This window comes from Budorcas taxicolor, chromosome 25, assembly GCF_023091745.1.
Source record: "Budorcas taxicolor isolate Tak-1 chromosome 25, Takin1.1, whole genome shotgun sequence".
Classification (NCBI taxonomy): Eukaryota; Metazoa; Chordata; class Mammalia; order Artiodactyla; family Bovidae; genus Budorcas; species Budorcas taxicolor.
This window is the reverse complement of record NC_068934.1, coordinates 24,960,527-24,977,751: the sequence shown is the minus strand read 5'-3', so window position 1 is coordinate 24,977,751 and position 17,225 is coordinate 24,960,527. Positions and strand designations below refer to the sequence as shown.

General features: G+C 44.4%; 1 protein-coding gene across 2 annotated transcripts; it reads left to right on the top strand.

Annotated features, from left to right (window-relative positions):
- Positions 1 to 1,605: 1,605 nt before the first annotated feature.
- HTATIP2 (HIV-1 Tat interactive protein 2) lies at positions 1,606 to 14,945 on the top strand. Of its 2 annotated transcripts, none has more exons than XM_052661975.1 (6): positions 1,606 to 1,637; positions 2,162 to 2,357; positions 4,270 to 4,377; positions 13,342 to 13,479; positions 13,979 to 14,040; positions 14,617 to 14,945. In XM_052661975.1, exons 2-6 carry the CDS (start codon positions 2,163 to 2,165, stop codon positions 14,840 to 14,842), a joined length of 729 nt encoding a protein of 242 aa, XP_052517935.1. In that variant the 5' UTR covers positions 1,606 to 1,637; position 2,162; the 3' UTR covers positions 14,843 to 14,945. The 2 variants fall into 2 exon arrangements, with proteins under 2 accessions (XP_052517935.1, XP_052517934.1); XM_052661974.1 differs by lacking the exon at positions 1,606 to 1,637 and adding an exon at positions 1,669 to 1,822.
- The last annotated feature ends 2,280 nt before the right edge of the window (positions 14,946 to 17,225 follow it).

Sequence of the window (17,225 nt, the reverse complement as noted above, 5' to 3'; positions counted from 1 at the left end):
CCAACACTGTGGCAGACCAGCAGGGAAGGAAACACTCAGCCTTGTATCAGTTAAGGTTTTTGGTTGCAAGCAACAGAAGATTGCTCTGGTTAGCTAAAGCAGAAAATGAAACTATTGCCAAAAAAAAAGGAAAGAAAGAAAAGAATAAGAGGAAGTATAATAAACAGCCTTTGAACACAGGCAGGAATTAAAGAAAGTGAAGCAACCAATCAGATCATCAGATCACTGGCAGATCCCAGGATGCCCTTATTCTATACAGTTGCTCTGTCCAACCAAACTCTATCTCAGCTTCCCACAGCATCATTGTATAACCTTCCAAAGTGAAAAACCTAGATGAGAAGTGTCTGACTGGCTGAGCCTAGGTCTCACCTGCATGTAAAATAATTCCCTGGCAGTTGGGAGAAGAAACATGTTTTACTTGACTTCTAGAGTAGGAGGAAGAGCCCTGTATCCCATTAATTTTGGAATTCCCTAAAATAAGACTTGGAGAAGGAAATGGCAACCCACTCCAGTATTCTTGCCTGGAGAATCCCATGGACAGAGGAGCCTGACAGGCTACAGTCTCTGTGGTCGCCAAGAGTTGGACACAACTGAATGACTAAGCACAGCACAGAATAAGACTAGTATTTGAATGCTGGGCAGCCAAAAATTACCAAAGTCCACAACACAATCTATCTCTGTTGTACAGGTTCTGGCTTATGATTCTAACTCCTGTCCAGGACTTCCAAAATCCGGGACAGGCCCAGTGTAGATAGCTATGTCCTAATCCTGGTGGCTTAGACGGTAAAGCGTGTGCCTACAATCCAGGAGACCAGGGTTCAATCCCTGGGTTGGGAAGATCTCCTGGAGAAGGAAATGGCAACCCACTCCAGTATTCTTACCTGGAAAATCCCATGGATGGAGAAGCCTGGTAGGCTACAGTCCATGGGGTTGCAAAGAGTCGGACACGACTGAGCGACTTTACTACTTACTAATCGATGGATCTTGGCTCCGAAGAGTGTACAGGGGAACAGGTGTAGAAGGTAGCTCTGGCTCAACCATCTAGAACCTAAGCAGGGAAACCTGTTGTACTGGTGAGATAAAGTGAGAGCCGGAATTGCATAAGAGAAATATTTGAAAGGCAGAGAGGATGGCAGGCCTTGGTGATTTATCTAGAATGTGGAAAGACCTGCCAAAGGAGTCAAAGGGGAGAGTCCGAATTTCTGACTTGAGAGGGAAGGGGTGAAGACTGTGCAAATGAATAGACAGTGACACCCAAGAGAGGCAAGGAACAGACTGGTTTTACTGCTGTTTGGGGGAGGTTGGAAGGGAAGGGTTACATTTCTATGTGAATTCAAGATGAAGTTGTGCAACACGCAGTTGACATAGGTTTTGAAAAGGGTCAAACGCAGGTCAAGGCTACTGGCCGGAGGCCTTGGATGCAGGCCAGTTCAGCCCGGGGAGTGAGGAAGAACGCTGGAGAGAGGGGTCCAGAGATCCCTGACATTGAGGTAGAGGTCTCCCAGCTTTCTACCCAGATGGGCGCGGCCACGTGCTCAAGGCGCGCCTGGGCCGCACCCTCCGACCCCCACCGGGCCCCATCCCTCTGGGCGGGGCGAGCAGCGATACCCGGAAGTCACCCGGAAGACGAAGTCCCGGTAGGCGTCGAGCTGGGAGGGGCCCCAACGAGGCGTGCCAGGGGACGAGGAGCGCGGGGCTGGAGGGATGGCCGGATGTCCCGGCCCGCAGCTCTGAGCGCCGCGGCTGCGGCGGGGGTGGCGGCGCTGGTAGCCGCCTTGCTCCTGCTGCAGCCCGAGGACGTGGGGCAGGGGGCCAGCGTCAGGTAACCCCTCCGCTTGGGGGACCGAGCTGGGCTCCGCACCCCCAGTGGTTGGAGGAAGGAGGGGCCGGAGTCGGGGACACCGGCTCCCTGGTACCGGCAATTTGTGGCACCTGGGTGCAGCCCCTGTTCCAGCCCCTTCTGAGGTGTGGGTTGGCTCAGGTGCTGGGGAACGGCCAGGGCGCCACACCCTGCCGGTGACTCTGCACTTTCCCCTGGGCCTAGACTGCGGAGAATCGTACCTTCCTCCAGACCAACCCACACACCCACCCTTGTTACTGGGAAAGCACGGCCGCCCCTTAAACGTCCCGAGACCAGCACCTGTTAATGTTATTTCTGCAGCATGGCCGAGACAGAATCCCTGCCGAAGCTTCGGGAAGCCTTCAGGATGCAGAATAAATCCGTCTTTATTCTGGGTGCCAGCGGGGAAACCGGCAGAGTGCTCTTGAAAGAAATTCTGGAACAGGGCCTGTTTTCCAAAGTCACGCTGATTGGCCGGAGGAAGCTCACGTTGGACGAGGAAGCTTATAAAAACGTGGTGAGTATTTGAGCTATGACTCAAAAGTGTCCCCGCAGTGTTTCTGCAGGATGAGGGTATTTTCTGCTGCAAGGCTTGCTTGCCGTGGCACCAAGAGGTGTTCTGGCTTCCCTCATAGCTCAGTTGGTAAAGGCTCATTGCCTGCAATGCATGAGACCCTGGTTCAGTTCCTGTGTTGGGAAGATCCCCTGGAGAAGGGAAAGGCTACCCACTCCAGTATTCTGGCCTGGAGAATTCCATGGACTGTATAATCCAAGGCGTTGCAAAGAGTTGGACACGACTGAGCGACTTTCATTTCACTTCAAGAGGTGAAGTGTGACCACGATTGGTCTGTGAGAGGCTTTACTGGAAGCTGGATTGTATGTGCGGGTGGGCTTCCTCCTCACTTGAACAAAGCCCTTCTCTCAGTCCAGACCCCCATAAGGTGAAGCCTAGGTGAAAGGGAGGCCAGGGACGAAGAGAAGAGCCACGTTGCCAGGGTTCTCCAATATGGCTTCTGGAGAAAACAGTCCTGTGACCTTGGGCAATTTTTTCAACCCCATTGCTTGTTTTGTTTACCTGTCCACTCCACACTAATGTCAGTGAATCAGAAGATGGTTTGTGGAGTGGGAAACACTTTCTGGCTCTGAGAGGTGCAGTTTTTCAGCTGCAAGAATTTGCCCTGCCTGACTTCTCAGGGCTGCAGGCTTGTGTCTGTAAGTTGAATCATTCTTTTACTGTCACATACACTTTCTTGGTTGACCCACTGATACAGCAGATTGCAGTCTGGTGCTAATCCTCTAAATATCTGAAGCTTTAGCTTGGTGGAAATTTGTAAAGGGAGTAATTTGTAAACTGCGGTAAATTAAACTGTGGTGTAATTCTGATATCTCCAACTGTTCCCACAGGTTTCACAGGTGGAACATTCCAGTTAACAACTGTCTAACAGATAAATGTCCTTGACTCCTGCAGGTCATTTTGCATATGTTTTTGGTCTCTCAGGATTTTTCTGTTCTAAATGGACATCTTTGTTCAGACTTAGGCAGGTAATATGTGATCTTTATAGTCTGACTTCATGGGCCACGAAGTCAGACACTTCTGGCCATTGGAAACTGAAATGGAGTTCTGTGCTTTGATGGTTGAGTTTTGTTGGCACTTCTTTTGGTCAGGCACTTTCTGTAAGCATTCCTTTCTTCAGCATTGGGTACAGTGCCAGGAAAATGCTTTTGAAAGAGAGGAAAAGCAACATTTTATGTAAACTCCTGGATCATGGGAACTTCTGAAACTTTTCTTTTTAAAATTTCAAAGCAAACTTACGAGGTTAGATGGAGTGTCATGAATATTCATAAGTGTGAGAATTAGCAAGGGTGCTTATCAAAAGTGCAGAGTTGGCATGAGACCTAGGAATATGGCTTTTTGTCAAGCACTTGCTGCCTGATTGTAATGCTGGTTTAGACTGAAAGAAAGATTATCTTTCACATTTTATTGCTGAAGGAACTGAGGCATGTGAATAACTCGGCCAAAATGATTATCATGCCTAGTAAGCAGCAAACCCAAGACTCAAACCTAGGTTTTGAAATTCCAGACGCCATTTCCTTCCTTGACATTATACCTCATTGGTATTTCTCCTGGTAATATACAGAGAGGTCTTGTATTTTTTCCAGAGAGAAAATTATATTTGAACTGACTTAGAGCTAGATCACCTGTAGTCCAGCTGTGTGTACTGTAGACATTTAAGTACAGTAGACATTAAGTTTAAATTTAGATTTATTGCTTTTTCTGGAAGAAAATGAGCTTGCAAATTGTGATGTTAAATGAATTGACTCTAGTAATATTCTCTCATTTATTCTTTAAATCTAGAGGGGGTATTTTTTTCCTGTTGGTTTTGTTTTAATAACATCAAGTAATATACAGCTATGTCTCTGTTGTCTAGAATCAAGAAGTGGTGGACTTTGAGAAACTGGATGACTACGCTTCTGCCTTTCAAGGTCATGATGTTGGATTCTGTTGCCTGGGTACCACCAGAAAAAAAGCTGGTGCGGTAAGGAAGAAATACACCCTTTTCCCTTTTCTCTTGTCAGTCACGTCAAAGATTCTATTTTTGCTCCCCCTTTTGCTTTAAATGTATATTAGCACTTAACATTTAAGATTCCATGTGCTGCCCTAGTATTTGCTATACTTTGAATAGTACTGATAAATTCATCTTTCCTTCAACATAATCCTTGAGTTCATATCCCATCATAGATATTTCATGGTCTTGCCTTTTGCAGATATTGTGGTCACTCCATCCTCTGACTAAGGTTTGAGTAAAAGTAACTGGCTCATGCTCTTAGGAGTAAGTTTTTTTGTTTCTTAATAAATGTCTTAAATTGATCTCTCTTACTTGAGTGATTTGCTTCAACCTATTTCCATGCAGAGCCTTAAGCTTCTGCGCTAGAACATCAGAACAGAGGCACGATTCAGCTAGCTTCCAATGATGACTCAGCCTCCAGCGATGATTCAACCCCTGTGGTGATTCAGCCTTAACTGACGTAAAACTGTCTTCACACACATTTTATTTGCTTTTTAATGATAAATTGCATTCTAAATTGCGTCGGCCTCTATCTAGAAGTCAAACTTTACTATGTAGTTAGAAATCAAAGCTTACTATATAGATCCTGGGCAGGTGTTAATTTGTGCATCTTATCTAATTTATACCTTGACTATAGTTTATCTCTCTGACAGAATTTACTTGCTGGAGTTAAACATGTCTGTTAATATGCAGAACAACAGTGGTCCCATGTGGGCTTACCATAGGTTTATAAACAGGCCCAGGCATCAGAAACATTCAGAGAACACACAGTTAAGAACTATTGATTTATACCAACCAAGAAGTTAGGCTCAGATGTATTTCTCTGGGCTCTTTGGGTGATCCAAAGAATAATTCTATTTATGCTTTCATTAGGGATGAATTTCCAGATTTTTTGTAGTTTTGCCATGTGCCCAGAGGAGCAGTCTGGTTTTTGAGTTCTTTGCTGAGAAGTGAGGATTATCAAGAAGTTTGACTCCCCCAGGAATTGGCACATCATCTCTCCTATGAAGGGTCATTTTCCTGCCGAGCAGCTCATGCAGTCTTTTCTGTCCCAGGGACAGTCACAAGCCTTGTGTCCTCTAAAAGCATGGAAAAATTTTTGTTCTAGTACACTGCAGGTTCCACGGTCTCAACTGCCAACCTGACTTTGGTGGTGACTCAGCAAAATAAAAAACACTGCATTAGGCATAGAGCGGTTGATTTTCATGACAGAAGGCAAATCTCATAGGGCTCTCCAGGGGAATGTCTAAATTGTTTTATTGCATTCAAATTGTGTAATGCAATTTTAATCAGGATTTGGGTGTGTTCCTGATCTAGAATATTTTTCTTTTGATGGGAGTTTTTTCCCCACCCCACAGGCTGCTCAATACTTTTTATTCTCCAAACAGTTCGAAAAGATAAAAGTAACTAATGAGTAAGGAAAAGACTAGTAAACCAAATATATAATCTCAGAAATTAGTTAAGGCATAAATGGTTTAAGAAGATAGTGATAGGAAATAAGCTGACATTTCCTCCAGAAAGTCTTTTTTGTTTTTAATTTGACGCTAATTTAGATTGGATGCAATATAAAGCTTGGAGGTTGTGATAACTTAAGGCAGTTTAAAAGAAGTGACAGTTCACAAGTGGCTAGGTACTTGTTTGATGGGGGCCCCACCCCACCTGGTATTCTAGTCAGGAACCCTGTCTGTTTTTTTTTTTTTTAAAAGGTCATTGGATGGCTTTTGCAAAGTTGGTGGCTAGCTAAGTGCTGTTCTGTAGCTGTTTTGTAACTGAAATAGCCCACATTTTCGTCTAGTACCCAGAGTTTCCAGTAGAGGAACTTCAAGAAATTCAGGGTTTCTATCTCTAGTGTTGAAGTCATCTGAGTAGTCCGCTTATTTCCGTTTGACCTTCATTGTATTAGTTTGCTAGGGCTGTCATAACAAAAAATGATAACCCCCGTGGCTTAAACAACAGGAATTTCCTATCTCCCAGTCCTGAAGCCTGAACATCTGAGATTGGGGTATTGGCAGTGTTGGTCCGTTTTGAGGGCTGGGAAGGAAGGATGCTTTCCAGGCTTCTCTCTTTGACCTACAGATGGCTGACTTCTCCCTGTGTCTCTTCTCGTGGCGTTTTTCCTACATACTTGTGTGTGCATGCTAAGTCACTTCAGTCTGTCTGACTCTATGCGACCGTATGGACTATAGCCTGCCAGGCTCCTCGGTCCGTGGGATTCTCCAGGCAAGAATACTGGAGTGAGTTGCCAGGCCCCTCTCCAAGGGATCTTCCTGACCCAGGGGTCAAACCTGAGTCAATGTCTCCTGCATTGGCAGGTGGGTTCTTTACCGCTAGCGCCACCTGCCTGTGGTCAGGTCCAAATTTCTCCTTTTCATAACAGTACTAGTCAAACCATTCTCAGTATGGGGCTTCCCTTGTGGCTCAGACTGTAAAGAATCTGCCCGCAATACGGGAGACCTGGGTTCAGTCCCTGGGTCAGAAGGGTATAGCTTCCTGGAGGGTATCCCCTGGAGAAGGGTACAGTTACCCACTCCAGTATTCTTGCCTGCAGAATTCCATGGATAGAGGAGCCTGGCTGGCTACAGTCCATGGAGTTGCAAGGAGTTGGACATGACTGAGCAACTACTCAGTATGACCTCATCTGAACTAATTACATCTGCAAACAAGGACACATTAACTGGAGATTAGGCCTTCAACATATGAACAACCATAAAATACAGTCTACCAAGATTTCTGTTGACACTGGTACTAGGGTCTGTTAGCTGTCTTGAGCTGTTTGGAAAACCATTTCCTTTAGCAGCAGCTGGTGAGATGCTGATCTTTTCACATTCACACACCAGAGTTGTCTAATCAATGCAGGGACTTCATGACCTGGCCCTAATCCAGATGTGTTGTATCAGAATCTGAGGTTGAAAGCCTGTTTTTAATAGGCTTCCTGGGGGGTTCTGATGCAGCCAACTCTCTTCCTCTTGTTGGGCCTGCTTTCAGGAGGCGTTGGGCAGTATTAGTCCTCCTCACCTGCTGATTTTCCAGGTACTGTTGACCCAGATGACCTTCACATTGCTTTGGTGTGTAACTTATGTGCCAATGAAGTTTGAAATAACACTTGGAAACCAGATCTACATTGGCTGTAAGTGAAGTGCAAAAAACTCACAGGTGCCACTGAGAATGGTGCTTTCTCCTTATTAAGAGAAGGATTTGGTTAGTGAGTTTGAGGGGGGTGTTATTGTAATTTCATCTTTTCATTTATCTCCTCACCAGTTCAGCACAGGATTCCAAAGTCCAGGCTTTTGGAGTCTATCAAATGAACGGTGCCATTAATGTGATTAACACAGCTACTGTCACGTTTATTAGGCATCATTGAAGTCTCTGGGCTTCTGATTCTAATAATACACTCTTCTAAACCCGGCACTTGCACACTGCTGTGGGCTGAATACAGCCTGCCTGTTTTTGAATAACCCTTGAGCTAAGAATGTTTTTATATTTTTAAGTGGTTAAAAATTTTCAAAGAGGAAAAATGTGTCATGACACATGAGGATATAAAAAATTCTAATTTCTGTATCCATAAATAAAATTTTACTGAAATAGTCTCATTACTTTATGTATGATTAATGGCTACGTTTGCACAATGATGGCAGAGCTGTGTAATTACAGTTGTAAACCTGTAAATATTTACTATCTCATCTTGTACAGGGAAAGTTTGCCAGCCCCTGTTGTCACCTCTGCTGTTTTCTTTGATGTCTAGAAGGGGACTTCTAAAGTGGTGGGGTCCCAGATGGTTCAGGGAACCCAGATTATAGGCTTTGTTTGGATACCAAGTGGCTGTGGGGCCTTGAGTATGCCAGTTAGCTCCTGTGGACCACTGCCTCCTTGTCTGTGCTGAGAGGGAGGTAACCACTGCAGTTCCTTTGGCCTGCAAAATTCTTTGACTTTTAAAACACAGAGAAAAGAGTGCCCCGAATGGGGGAAAAAAAAAAGTGTGAGAACATGGAGATTGACTCAGGAATCTCTGTAAGATTCTGTTTTTCTCTCCAGAGCTCCTTCGCTCACCAAGACCTTGCTTCCTACTCTGTACATGAAGTACAGATGTGCTCTCCAGGACAGGAACAAATGGGGTCTCAGGTCATACTGTCCATTGTTGGTCAGCATCTCTTTGGTTTCTAGTCTAATTCGTAGGGTTGGATTGAAAAGGGAGTGGAGGAGAAAGAATCGGAAGCAGAAATATGGCCAAGTGGGACCCTTTGCGGGATGATAGATCCTCCCTTCTTGGAAAAGATCCTTCTTGACTTTGCGTCATTCCTGCTGCTTGCCTGTCATATCAGTCAGTATTGAAATGCTGTGTCAGGATGAATTATTCCTAAGGCACAGTGTTCCCAGTGTGCAGGCATTGGCAAAGATTAGAAAGAATACTTATTAGCTTTGGATTGTCATAAGACTTAAAGAGTAATTAGAGAATTTGTCTCCCTAGATGTTTGTGGAGCTCACAAAGCTCTCTCTGCTGTGTCATATAAGTATATTGTGTTTATTCTTTTGAGCAGGTACTGGAAAAGGAACTTTATAGTGGCAATTTATTTAATCAATTCCTTTTTCTAGAAGGACCCTGATTCCTGTCTTAGAGTAAAACACACCAACTGTGGATCGTAAAGACTCAATAATATAATGGATTTAATGCTCTCAGAAGAGACGTCTTTTTTTTCCTGCTATATGGTTAGGGAAACTAAATATGGTTTTTCTGAAAATTGTGTTTCTGGGATATGGAGTAGCGTGTTTTAGTTTGTTTTTCTATTGCTTTTTTATTTGAGTTGCTGGAGAATAAGAAAGGGTGTTAATAATAAGATTTTAAAGATAGCTCCCTTCGGTCTATAAACAGCATCTGCCTCACTCCAGAGAAAACCAGCTGTGTGTCGGTGTCTCTGACTTAGTCGCTGGGATCTGCGTTTAGTTTGGTTTCCAAGTCCGTGAAAGCCGTTGACCCCTTTGCTTTTGAGTTTCATTCACCAGCTAAAAGGCCACGCATCAGGGTGGGGGAAGTGAAATTCAAAGTTTGTGGGCTTGGAAAAATGCGTATTTATAATCAGCTTGAGGACTCAGAGGATTTGTGAAATCGTTGTGGATTAACAGCCATTGATTGCTAATAAAACAGTATTTCGCTTTGTCCAGAGAACAGCGGTGGAGAAAGGTATGGGCACCTTGTCAGCAGGGCCCATTGAGCAGGGCTGACGGGCCAAGCGTGGGGGTCGCAGCAGCGGCGTGGGTGCTCGTCCCGCAAGGGGCCCTTGCCAGCCCTTCGCCAGGCGGGTGACAGGAGGGACGCCAGAGGCTGATGGCTGGGGTGCTATTGATGTGCCTTAGCTGACTAATCAGATTGAAAAAAGTCCCATGGTATTTATGTCACTTTAATTTTCATCAAACAATCAGAGACGACAGGACTCTATTAAGGAGAGGTTGATCCAGAACTAAAGCCAAATAAATTGGGGTCTCAGTTTAATCAAATTATCCCTTTACTGGCCCTGGATTAAGTGAGAGGCACGGCGTCGGTCTAGAGCCTTGTGATTGGCTGAAGCTTTCCCTTATTTTTAAAGATGCTGATGAAAGAAGAAACATTTTTTAACAGAGATAGTTCTAATAATCCTTCTAAGAAATAGCGCTAAACCAGCAGCAGCAACAAAAAGGAATTCCACTAGTCACCAGTGTAATTTTATTGGAAATCATGGACCTGTTACCAAAATCAGAGTTCTGCTGAATTGGAGTGAGGGGAAGAAAAGAGATATGGAAGAGAAGTAGAGTGTTTTTGAATTTTTCGATGTCATTTTGAGTGGTTCTTGGCACATTTTCAGCACATGTAAAATCTCAATTCAGAGAATGGCTCAGAGGAGATCAGTCTCATCCCACTCTCAGAGTGTGCTGAGTATTAAAATCAGTGTGCGGCACACCCATTTGGAAGAGCAGCAAGAGGGAATTGCAATCAGTGTGTAGGATGGGTCTTCGAGTCCAGTATTAGGGTTGAATCTCAAAGTCTACAACACAAAAGGAGATGGGGAGGATACCTGGCTAAGAGTTAAGGTTATATCATCTAAAAAAAGGAAAGGCAAAGGAACAATAGACCTGTCCTGCAGGTCGTGGACCTGGTCAAAGATTCTCTGTGGGGAGTGATGAGAAGAGAGGACAAAACAGGATTTTGTGGTAACAGTGATGCTCTATTTTGGGGTCTGGGAGCTGGTTGCAGAAGATGTTTAGTATATGAACACTTTATAGCCAGTCCTATACTGAGAATATGTTTTCTTTTATGATCCACTGCCATACAAAGTCAGGAAAGTTCGCTTGGGCCCCTTGTTTTAGAATTGAATTCTGTATTAGTTTCCTATTGCTGCTGTAACAAATTCCCTCAAAGTTAGTGGCTTAAAACAATGTGAATTTATCATCTTCTGGTTAGCAGGCTGATGTGGATTTTGCTGAGATAAAATCAAGGTGTTGACAGGGCTGCATTCTCTCCTGCAGGCTCTAGGGGAGAATCCATTTCTTTACCTTTTCTGGCTCTAGAGGCCACGGGGGTTCATGGTCCCTTCCTCCATCTTTAAGGCCAGCAATGGGGGATCCAGTGCGCCTCACAATGCCTGACTCCAGCTTCCTTTTCTGCTACCCTTTTCCACTGTAAGGACTCTTGTGATTACATTGGGCCCGCTTGGATAATACAGGATAACCTTTTTCAGCATCAAGGTTGTTGTTACTGAATGTTGTTGTTCAGTCGCTAGGTCGTGCCCGACTCTTTGCGACCCCATCAAACTGTGGAAAATTCTTGAAGAGATGGGAATACCAGGCCACCTTCCATATCTCCTGAGAATCCTGTATATACAGGTCAACAGTTAGAACCGGACATGAAACAAAGGACTGTTTCAGACTTGGGAAAGGAGTACTTCAAGCCTGTGTATTGTCACCCCACTTCTTTGATTTATATGCAGAGTAAATCATGCAAAAGCCCAGGCTAGGGTGAGTAACAGGCTGGCATCAAGATTGCTGGGAGAAGCATCAACAACCTCAGATGCACAGATGATACCACTTTAATGGCAGAAAGTGAAGAGGAACTAAAGAGCCTCTTGATGAGGGTGAAAGAGGAGAGTGGAAAGGCTGATTAGCAGCCATAGGTTGATTCTGCAACCTTCATTCACCTTGGCCATGCAGCCTCTAACACAGTCCCAGGTGTGGGGATTAGGATGTGGGCATCTTTGAGGGGCCATTATTCTGCCTACCACAGCAATGAATTAGTCCTGTCATTAGCTGGAGATGGTGTGAGGTAAGAAGGAATATGGGTACAAGTGGGAAGCCCTGCTTAGAGAGTCAGGAATTTGCATCCTGCTCTCATCTCTCTCACTTGTTAGCCGGGAGTTCTTGGATTGCTGGACCTTGTGGTCACGTCTCCACAGTGAGGGGGTTGGTGGTGATGTTTCCAAAAGTGCCTTCTATCTATCCTATGAAAGATACATACATTTAGGGTCAATAACTACGAGAGGGCAGATTTTTAAAAATTTATTTATTCTTAATCGAAGGATAACTGTTTTACAGAATTTTGTTGTCAAGCATCAACAAGAATCAACCTTAGGTACACCCATGTCCCCTCCCTCCCAAACCTCCCTCCTATATCTCTCCCCATCCCATCCTCTAGACGGTTACAGAACCCCTGTTTGAGCAGATTTTTAATTAAAAACAACAACAAAAAAATCACTGGAACAGTAATTCAGCCTTCAGATTTGGAATCCTCCTTATGTGTAACCTCATTATATAATCATGGGTACTTGTGAAGTTCAACTTCAGTGGACTTTAGACTTCTTTTCAGCTGTCCTGAGTTTGAAGATGCCTGGCTTTGTGGTGGTCCCAAGAAACTATTACACGGAATTTGCTTTTCTGGATACAGGCATGTGTCCTTCAGTTAGACCCTAAAAATAAAAATGAGTCCGTATTCTCTTGTTTACACCATCCTGTGCCCTCCTCCTTTGATTGCCTCTTATTTTTTTCCTAGTTGGATTTGCCTTTTTTCCTGCTTTCACTGGACTTTTATTCATTCCAGTATTTTTGGATGTACTGGTCGTGTACAGATGCTGAGATGTGAACTAAGAAAGATCCAACTGCTACCCTCACTGGACTGAGTCTAGATCAGGGGTCGCCCAACATTCTTAATTATATGTTGTTGTTTATTCAGCTCTTTTGTGACCCCATGGACTGTAGGCTGCTAGACTCCTCTGTCCATGGGATTTCCCAAGCAAGAATACTGGAGCATGTTGTCGTTGCCTTCTGCAGGGGATCTTCCCAGCCCAGGGATTGAACCCATGTCTCCTGCCTGTCACGTAGATTCTTTAACACTGAGCCACCTGGGAAACCCCCCTTGGTTATACACCTGTCAGTAAAAAATTTGCGGATGCACTCCTTACTAACGTGTGAAGTATGTTGTAAAACATACATAAAAGTTGGAAGTTAAATAGACTTCATTGTCATAGTGCCTGGATAGTGTCTGCAGCCATTCTTCTGAGACACTCCCACGTTAAAGTTAACACTGAAAAAAACAGAGGAGACAGGAGGAGGGTGGTAAGGTTGTAAGCAACTAAAGACAAAGAAACGTGACGTTAAACACCATTTCCAAGCCTGATAGTATTATCGTTCCTTTTGTTCCTTGCAGATTTGCTCGGTGTCTGTGTTTCAGTGTCACTGACCTTGTTTTTACATCACAGTCTGGCCTTGCTACCGAAGCTGGAACATCCATCCTGAGCGTCTTATCAGAGCCCTTCCCAGGGTCTGAGCCTGACGTTCATGTTTTACTTGGATTCATTTTGCTTGGATCCCCTCCCCTCCCCACCGCAGGACTGCTTACCTGCCACCCAAGCTGAGCAGTAATTTTTAAGGCGAACTCACAGCTGTTTGGAAATAACTCATTCTTTTTGCCCTTAGGAGGGATTTGTCCGTGTTGATCGTGATTATGTCCTGAAGTCTGCAGAGCTGGCGAAGTCTGGAGGGTGCAAGCATTTCAACTTGCTCTCCTCTAAGGGAGCTGATAAGTCAAGCAATTTTTTATATCTGCAAGTCAAGGTTTGTGCTTGTTTCTGTCTTTTATATACTTTGGGGAACCTTGGCTTTTTGGCAGTAATGACATAAAATGCTAGGTAATACCAAAATGCATTAAATGCATTATGTTATGCATTTTTTTATAGCTGCAGGGACTGCTCTTTTGCAGGGATATATTTAGTAATCAAGAGTTATTTGAAAGATAGTTTCCAGTGTCTTCCCCTTTGTTGATTATCTGGTAAGCATGAAATGAAATGTTGCCATCTCTGGTATTGAAGATAAGCTCAGAACCCTAGCATCAGAAGAGACTTTGAGATAGTTCAGTGCATCATTTTTCATTTTCTACTGCATGTCATCTCTTCCTTCACTTTCCAGACTCTAGAGTCTAAAACTCCGGAAGAGGATATTTACAAATATTGAGACCTGCAGAAGCAGATTGTCTTCAAAACCCCAAGTTACTTTTGTTGTTAGCATTACAGCAAGTCAGTCTTGATTACATACTAAACGTTTCTTTTGCTAACAGGGAGAAGTGGAAGCTAGAGTTGAAGAGTTAAAATTTGATCGTTACTCCATATTTAGGCCTGGGTAAGTATTCCTGCTGCCTAGGAGTACCCCTTTAAGTTGGTTATTCTGTAGGAGCTGGTTTTTCATTTGAAGAGACTAACAAATAAGATATCTGTGATGTGAATAGAAGTTGTATGGAGGGAGAGCACTTCCTCGAAGAACCCAGCTAGGGCTTTCAAGAAAGGGGTAGATGGTTGTTGGTGCCACGTTCAGAATAGTCTGGAATTTCCTGGGTAGCTTTTGCTACCTTCTCCAGAATCCTCTTCATGCCCAAATAAGACTGTTTTCACACTGGATTGGTGTTTGGGCTGCCCTAACACCACAGAATGGGAGGTTACCAGTCCAAGATCAAGGTACCATCAGGGTTAGTGTTGGGTGACGTCTCATTTGGGGTTAGGGCTTTAACGTGAATTTGGGGATGTTCAATTAACATCCTGTATGGTCTGAGCCTCCGGGAGATAGGGGAGGACAGGGAAGCCTGGTGTGCTGCAGTCCACGGGGTTGGAAAGAGTTGGACATGACTTAGTGATCGAGCAACAACACAGTGGTCTGAATGCAATTTACCCTCTCTTCCCCTGCTTTCCTTTTTCTCTTTAGAGTTCTCTTATGTGATCGGCAGGAATCTCGCCCAGGTGAATGGCTGGTTAGGAAGTTCTTTGGCTCCTTACCAGAATCTTGGGCCAGTGGGCACTCTGTGCCAGTGATAACTGTGGTCAGAGCAATGCTGAACAACGCGGTGAGACCAAGCGACAAGAAGAAGGAACTGCTGGATAACAAGGCCATCCATGACCTGGGGAAAGCCGATGACTCTCTCAAGCCATGACCACACTGGAGAAATGTTTTTTTTTGTTTTTTTATTGGCAGACTCAACACCTACCAGATAATTGGTAATTTCAGAGTCTAAAAAAAAATGTGCTTTAACTATGGTTTTCAGTTTTTGTCCAGTCAAAAAATTATTGTGCTCTGCCTCAGCGTTTTAGAACCCGGGGCTCTAACCTCGTGGCTTAGATGGTAAAGAACCTGCTTGTAATGTGGGAGACCCCAGGTTCAATCCCTGGGTGGTGAAGATCCCTGGAGAAAGGAATGGCTACCCACTCCAGTATTCTTGCCTGGAGAATTCCATGGACAGAGGAATCTGGCGGGCTACAGTCCATGGGGTTGCAAAAAGTCAGACACGACTGAGCAACTAACATTTGCTTGCTTGTACATAAGTAGACATCACCCGGGGAGCCTTTCAGAAATAGAGACCCACCAGCGCTCTGGTGGCCTAGTGTCTGGTATTCTGCACAGAAATAAGAGGTTCATAGGAGGGCCTGAGTCAGAATTTTCTGACTCAGAACTTTTGCGTTATGGGCACAGAAATCTGTTGTTGAATCAATGTTCTGATGCCGCTGGCACAGAGGCCAGCTTTGAAACACTTTTCTGCAGAGTCACAGCAGCAGTGCACACTTTATGTATCATGCAGATGAGTTCTGAACTAGAATTGTTTACGTTTGTGTCTCTGAGTTACCCTGTGCTGACTGCGTGTTCATTGTGTAAGTGAACGTTGTGCCTTACTACTTTTGGATATATAATAAAAGTTATTATGTAACCGAGCTTATATAATTCATGGGAGAATTAAATAATTAATATGAACAGACAAGTCGTGGGTGCCCTTAGATTGCCCAGGTTTCATTTGGAATATGCAGTGTATTGACCAGTGGGGTGATAGTATAGCAGCTAGTATTTATCAGGTGATTGCTAAATGCCAGCCTTTATATGTGCTGTCTGTCCTTTAACCATCCAAGCAATCCTTATAATTCACATCATCCCCATATCTTAGATGGGGAAACTGAGGCTCACTGTGGCTAAGTGCCTTGCCCAAGGGCCCAAAGCTAAAGCCAGAAAATAGCAGAACCAGGATTCTAACCCAAGTCAGCCTGAATCCATAGCTTCTGTTTTCAGCCACTCGGCAAGAGGGTCCAGTATCCGTGTATTTCCAGGAAATTCCACCTAGGAATTTGTTGTTACTGGATCAGTACATGCCAGGGATGCATAAGATAGAAATATCTGGGTTTCTCTGTTGGTCTAGAGTCTCTCTAATGATTAACCACAAAATGTTCACATAGCCAGTTAACATGTCTCAAAGTGCTTCACTTTAAAAACTATGGAAAAGGAAAGGAAGATGCAGAAGGAAAGGTTAGAGTCAAGAGGAGCACACATCATGGGGCAAAGGATAGCAGTGAAATTCGTCTTAACTTCTGTCCTGGGGGAAGCCAAGTAGTGAATCTCAAGCTTCAGTGGACACCAGAAGATAAAGGCTATCCCCTTTAATGGGTGTGTGTTTGTCGTGCTTAGTTGCTCAATCATGTTGGACTCTTTGCGACTCCACGGACTGTAGCCCGCCAGGCTCCTCTGTCCACGGGGATTCTCCAGGCCAGAATACTGGAGTGGGTTGCTGTGCCCTCCTCCAGGGAATCTTCCCAACCCAGGGATGGAACCCAGGTCTCCCGCACTGCAGGTGGATTCTTTACCATCTGATCCATAAGGGAAGTGTGCACGCGTGTGTGCACGTGTCTGTCTGTCTTTAGAAGGTATTGGACATTCCCAATGTCAGTCATCTAGGAAAGAGGCATATCTAAGGATGGGATAAGCCCAATGTCAGTCATCTAGGAAAGAGGCATATCTTAGGATGGGATAAGCCCAATGTCAGTCATCTAGGAAAGAGGCATATTTTAGGATGAGATAAGATTTTGGAATGTGGTCTTTAAGAAGGAGGTAGAACATCTTCCTTCTTCATGGAGGGTGGGTTTTCTTTGGGGCTTAACTCTTGAAGAGTCTGTGTGTGTTTGGGTGATAACAGGCATGGGCTGCAAGAAGTGTGTCATGAAGTGAGGGGACCCCATGAGGATATCTTGAGGCTGGTGGGCTCTAAAAGCAGTTATACCCAGTGCCCAGTTTTAAATTATTCTGTTTGTTATTTCCTTACCCACAAACCTTCTGTCAGGTCTTCAACATTCTATTCTGATCTCAGTAGTGAAGCGGGGTGATGGGAGAGGGTCTGTGTTTTATCTTTGGAGTAAAGAAAAAAGCTGCTCCCTGCATTGTGGTGACAGATAAACTTCAGACCCTGTCACTCCTCTAGACCGGGTGTTATTTTGATTACTGTTAACATGGAGTTGTTCAGTCTCTTATGCTGTTCATGTCTGACTTCTATGCAACTCCAC

Bases quoted from the DNA above. Each gene is read 5' to 3' on its own strand.
- HTATIP2 (XM_052661974.1), top strand. From the start codon at position 1,713: ATGTCCCGGCCCGCAGCTCTGAGCGCCGCGGCTGCGGCGGGGGTGGCG. The intron at 13,480-13,978 runs GTTTGTGCTTGT...TTTTGCTAACAG, and splicing joins TTTTATATCTGCAAGTCAAG to GGAGAAGTGGAAGCTAGAGT. The intron at 14,041-14,616 runs GTAAGTATTCCT...TTTTCTCTTTAG, and splicing joins TACTCCATATTTAGGCCTGG to AGTTCTCTTATGTGATCGGC.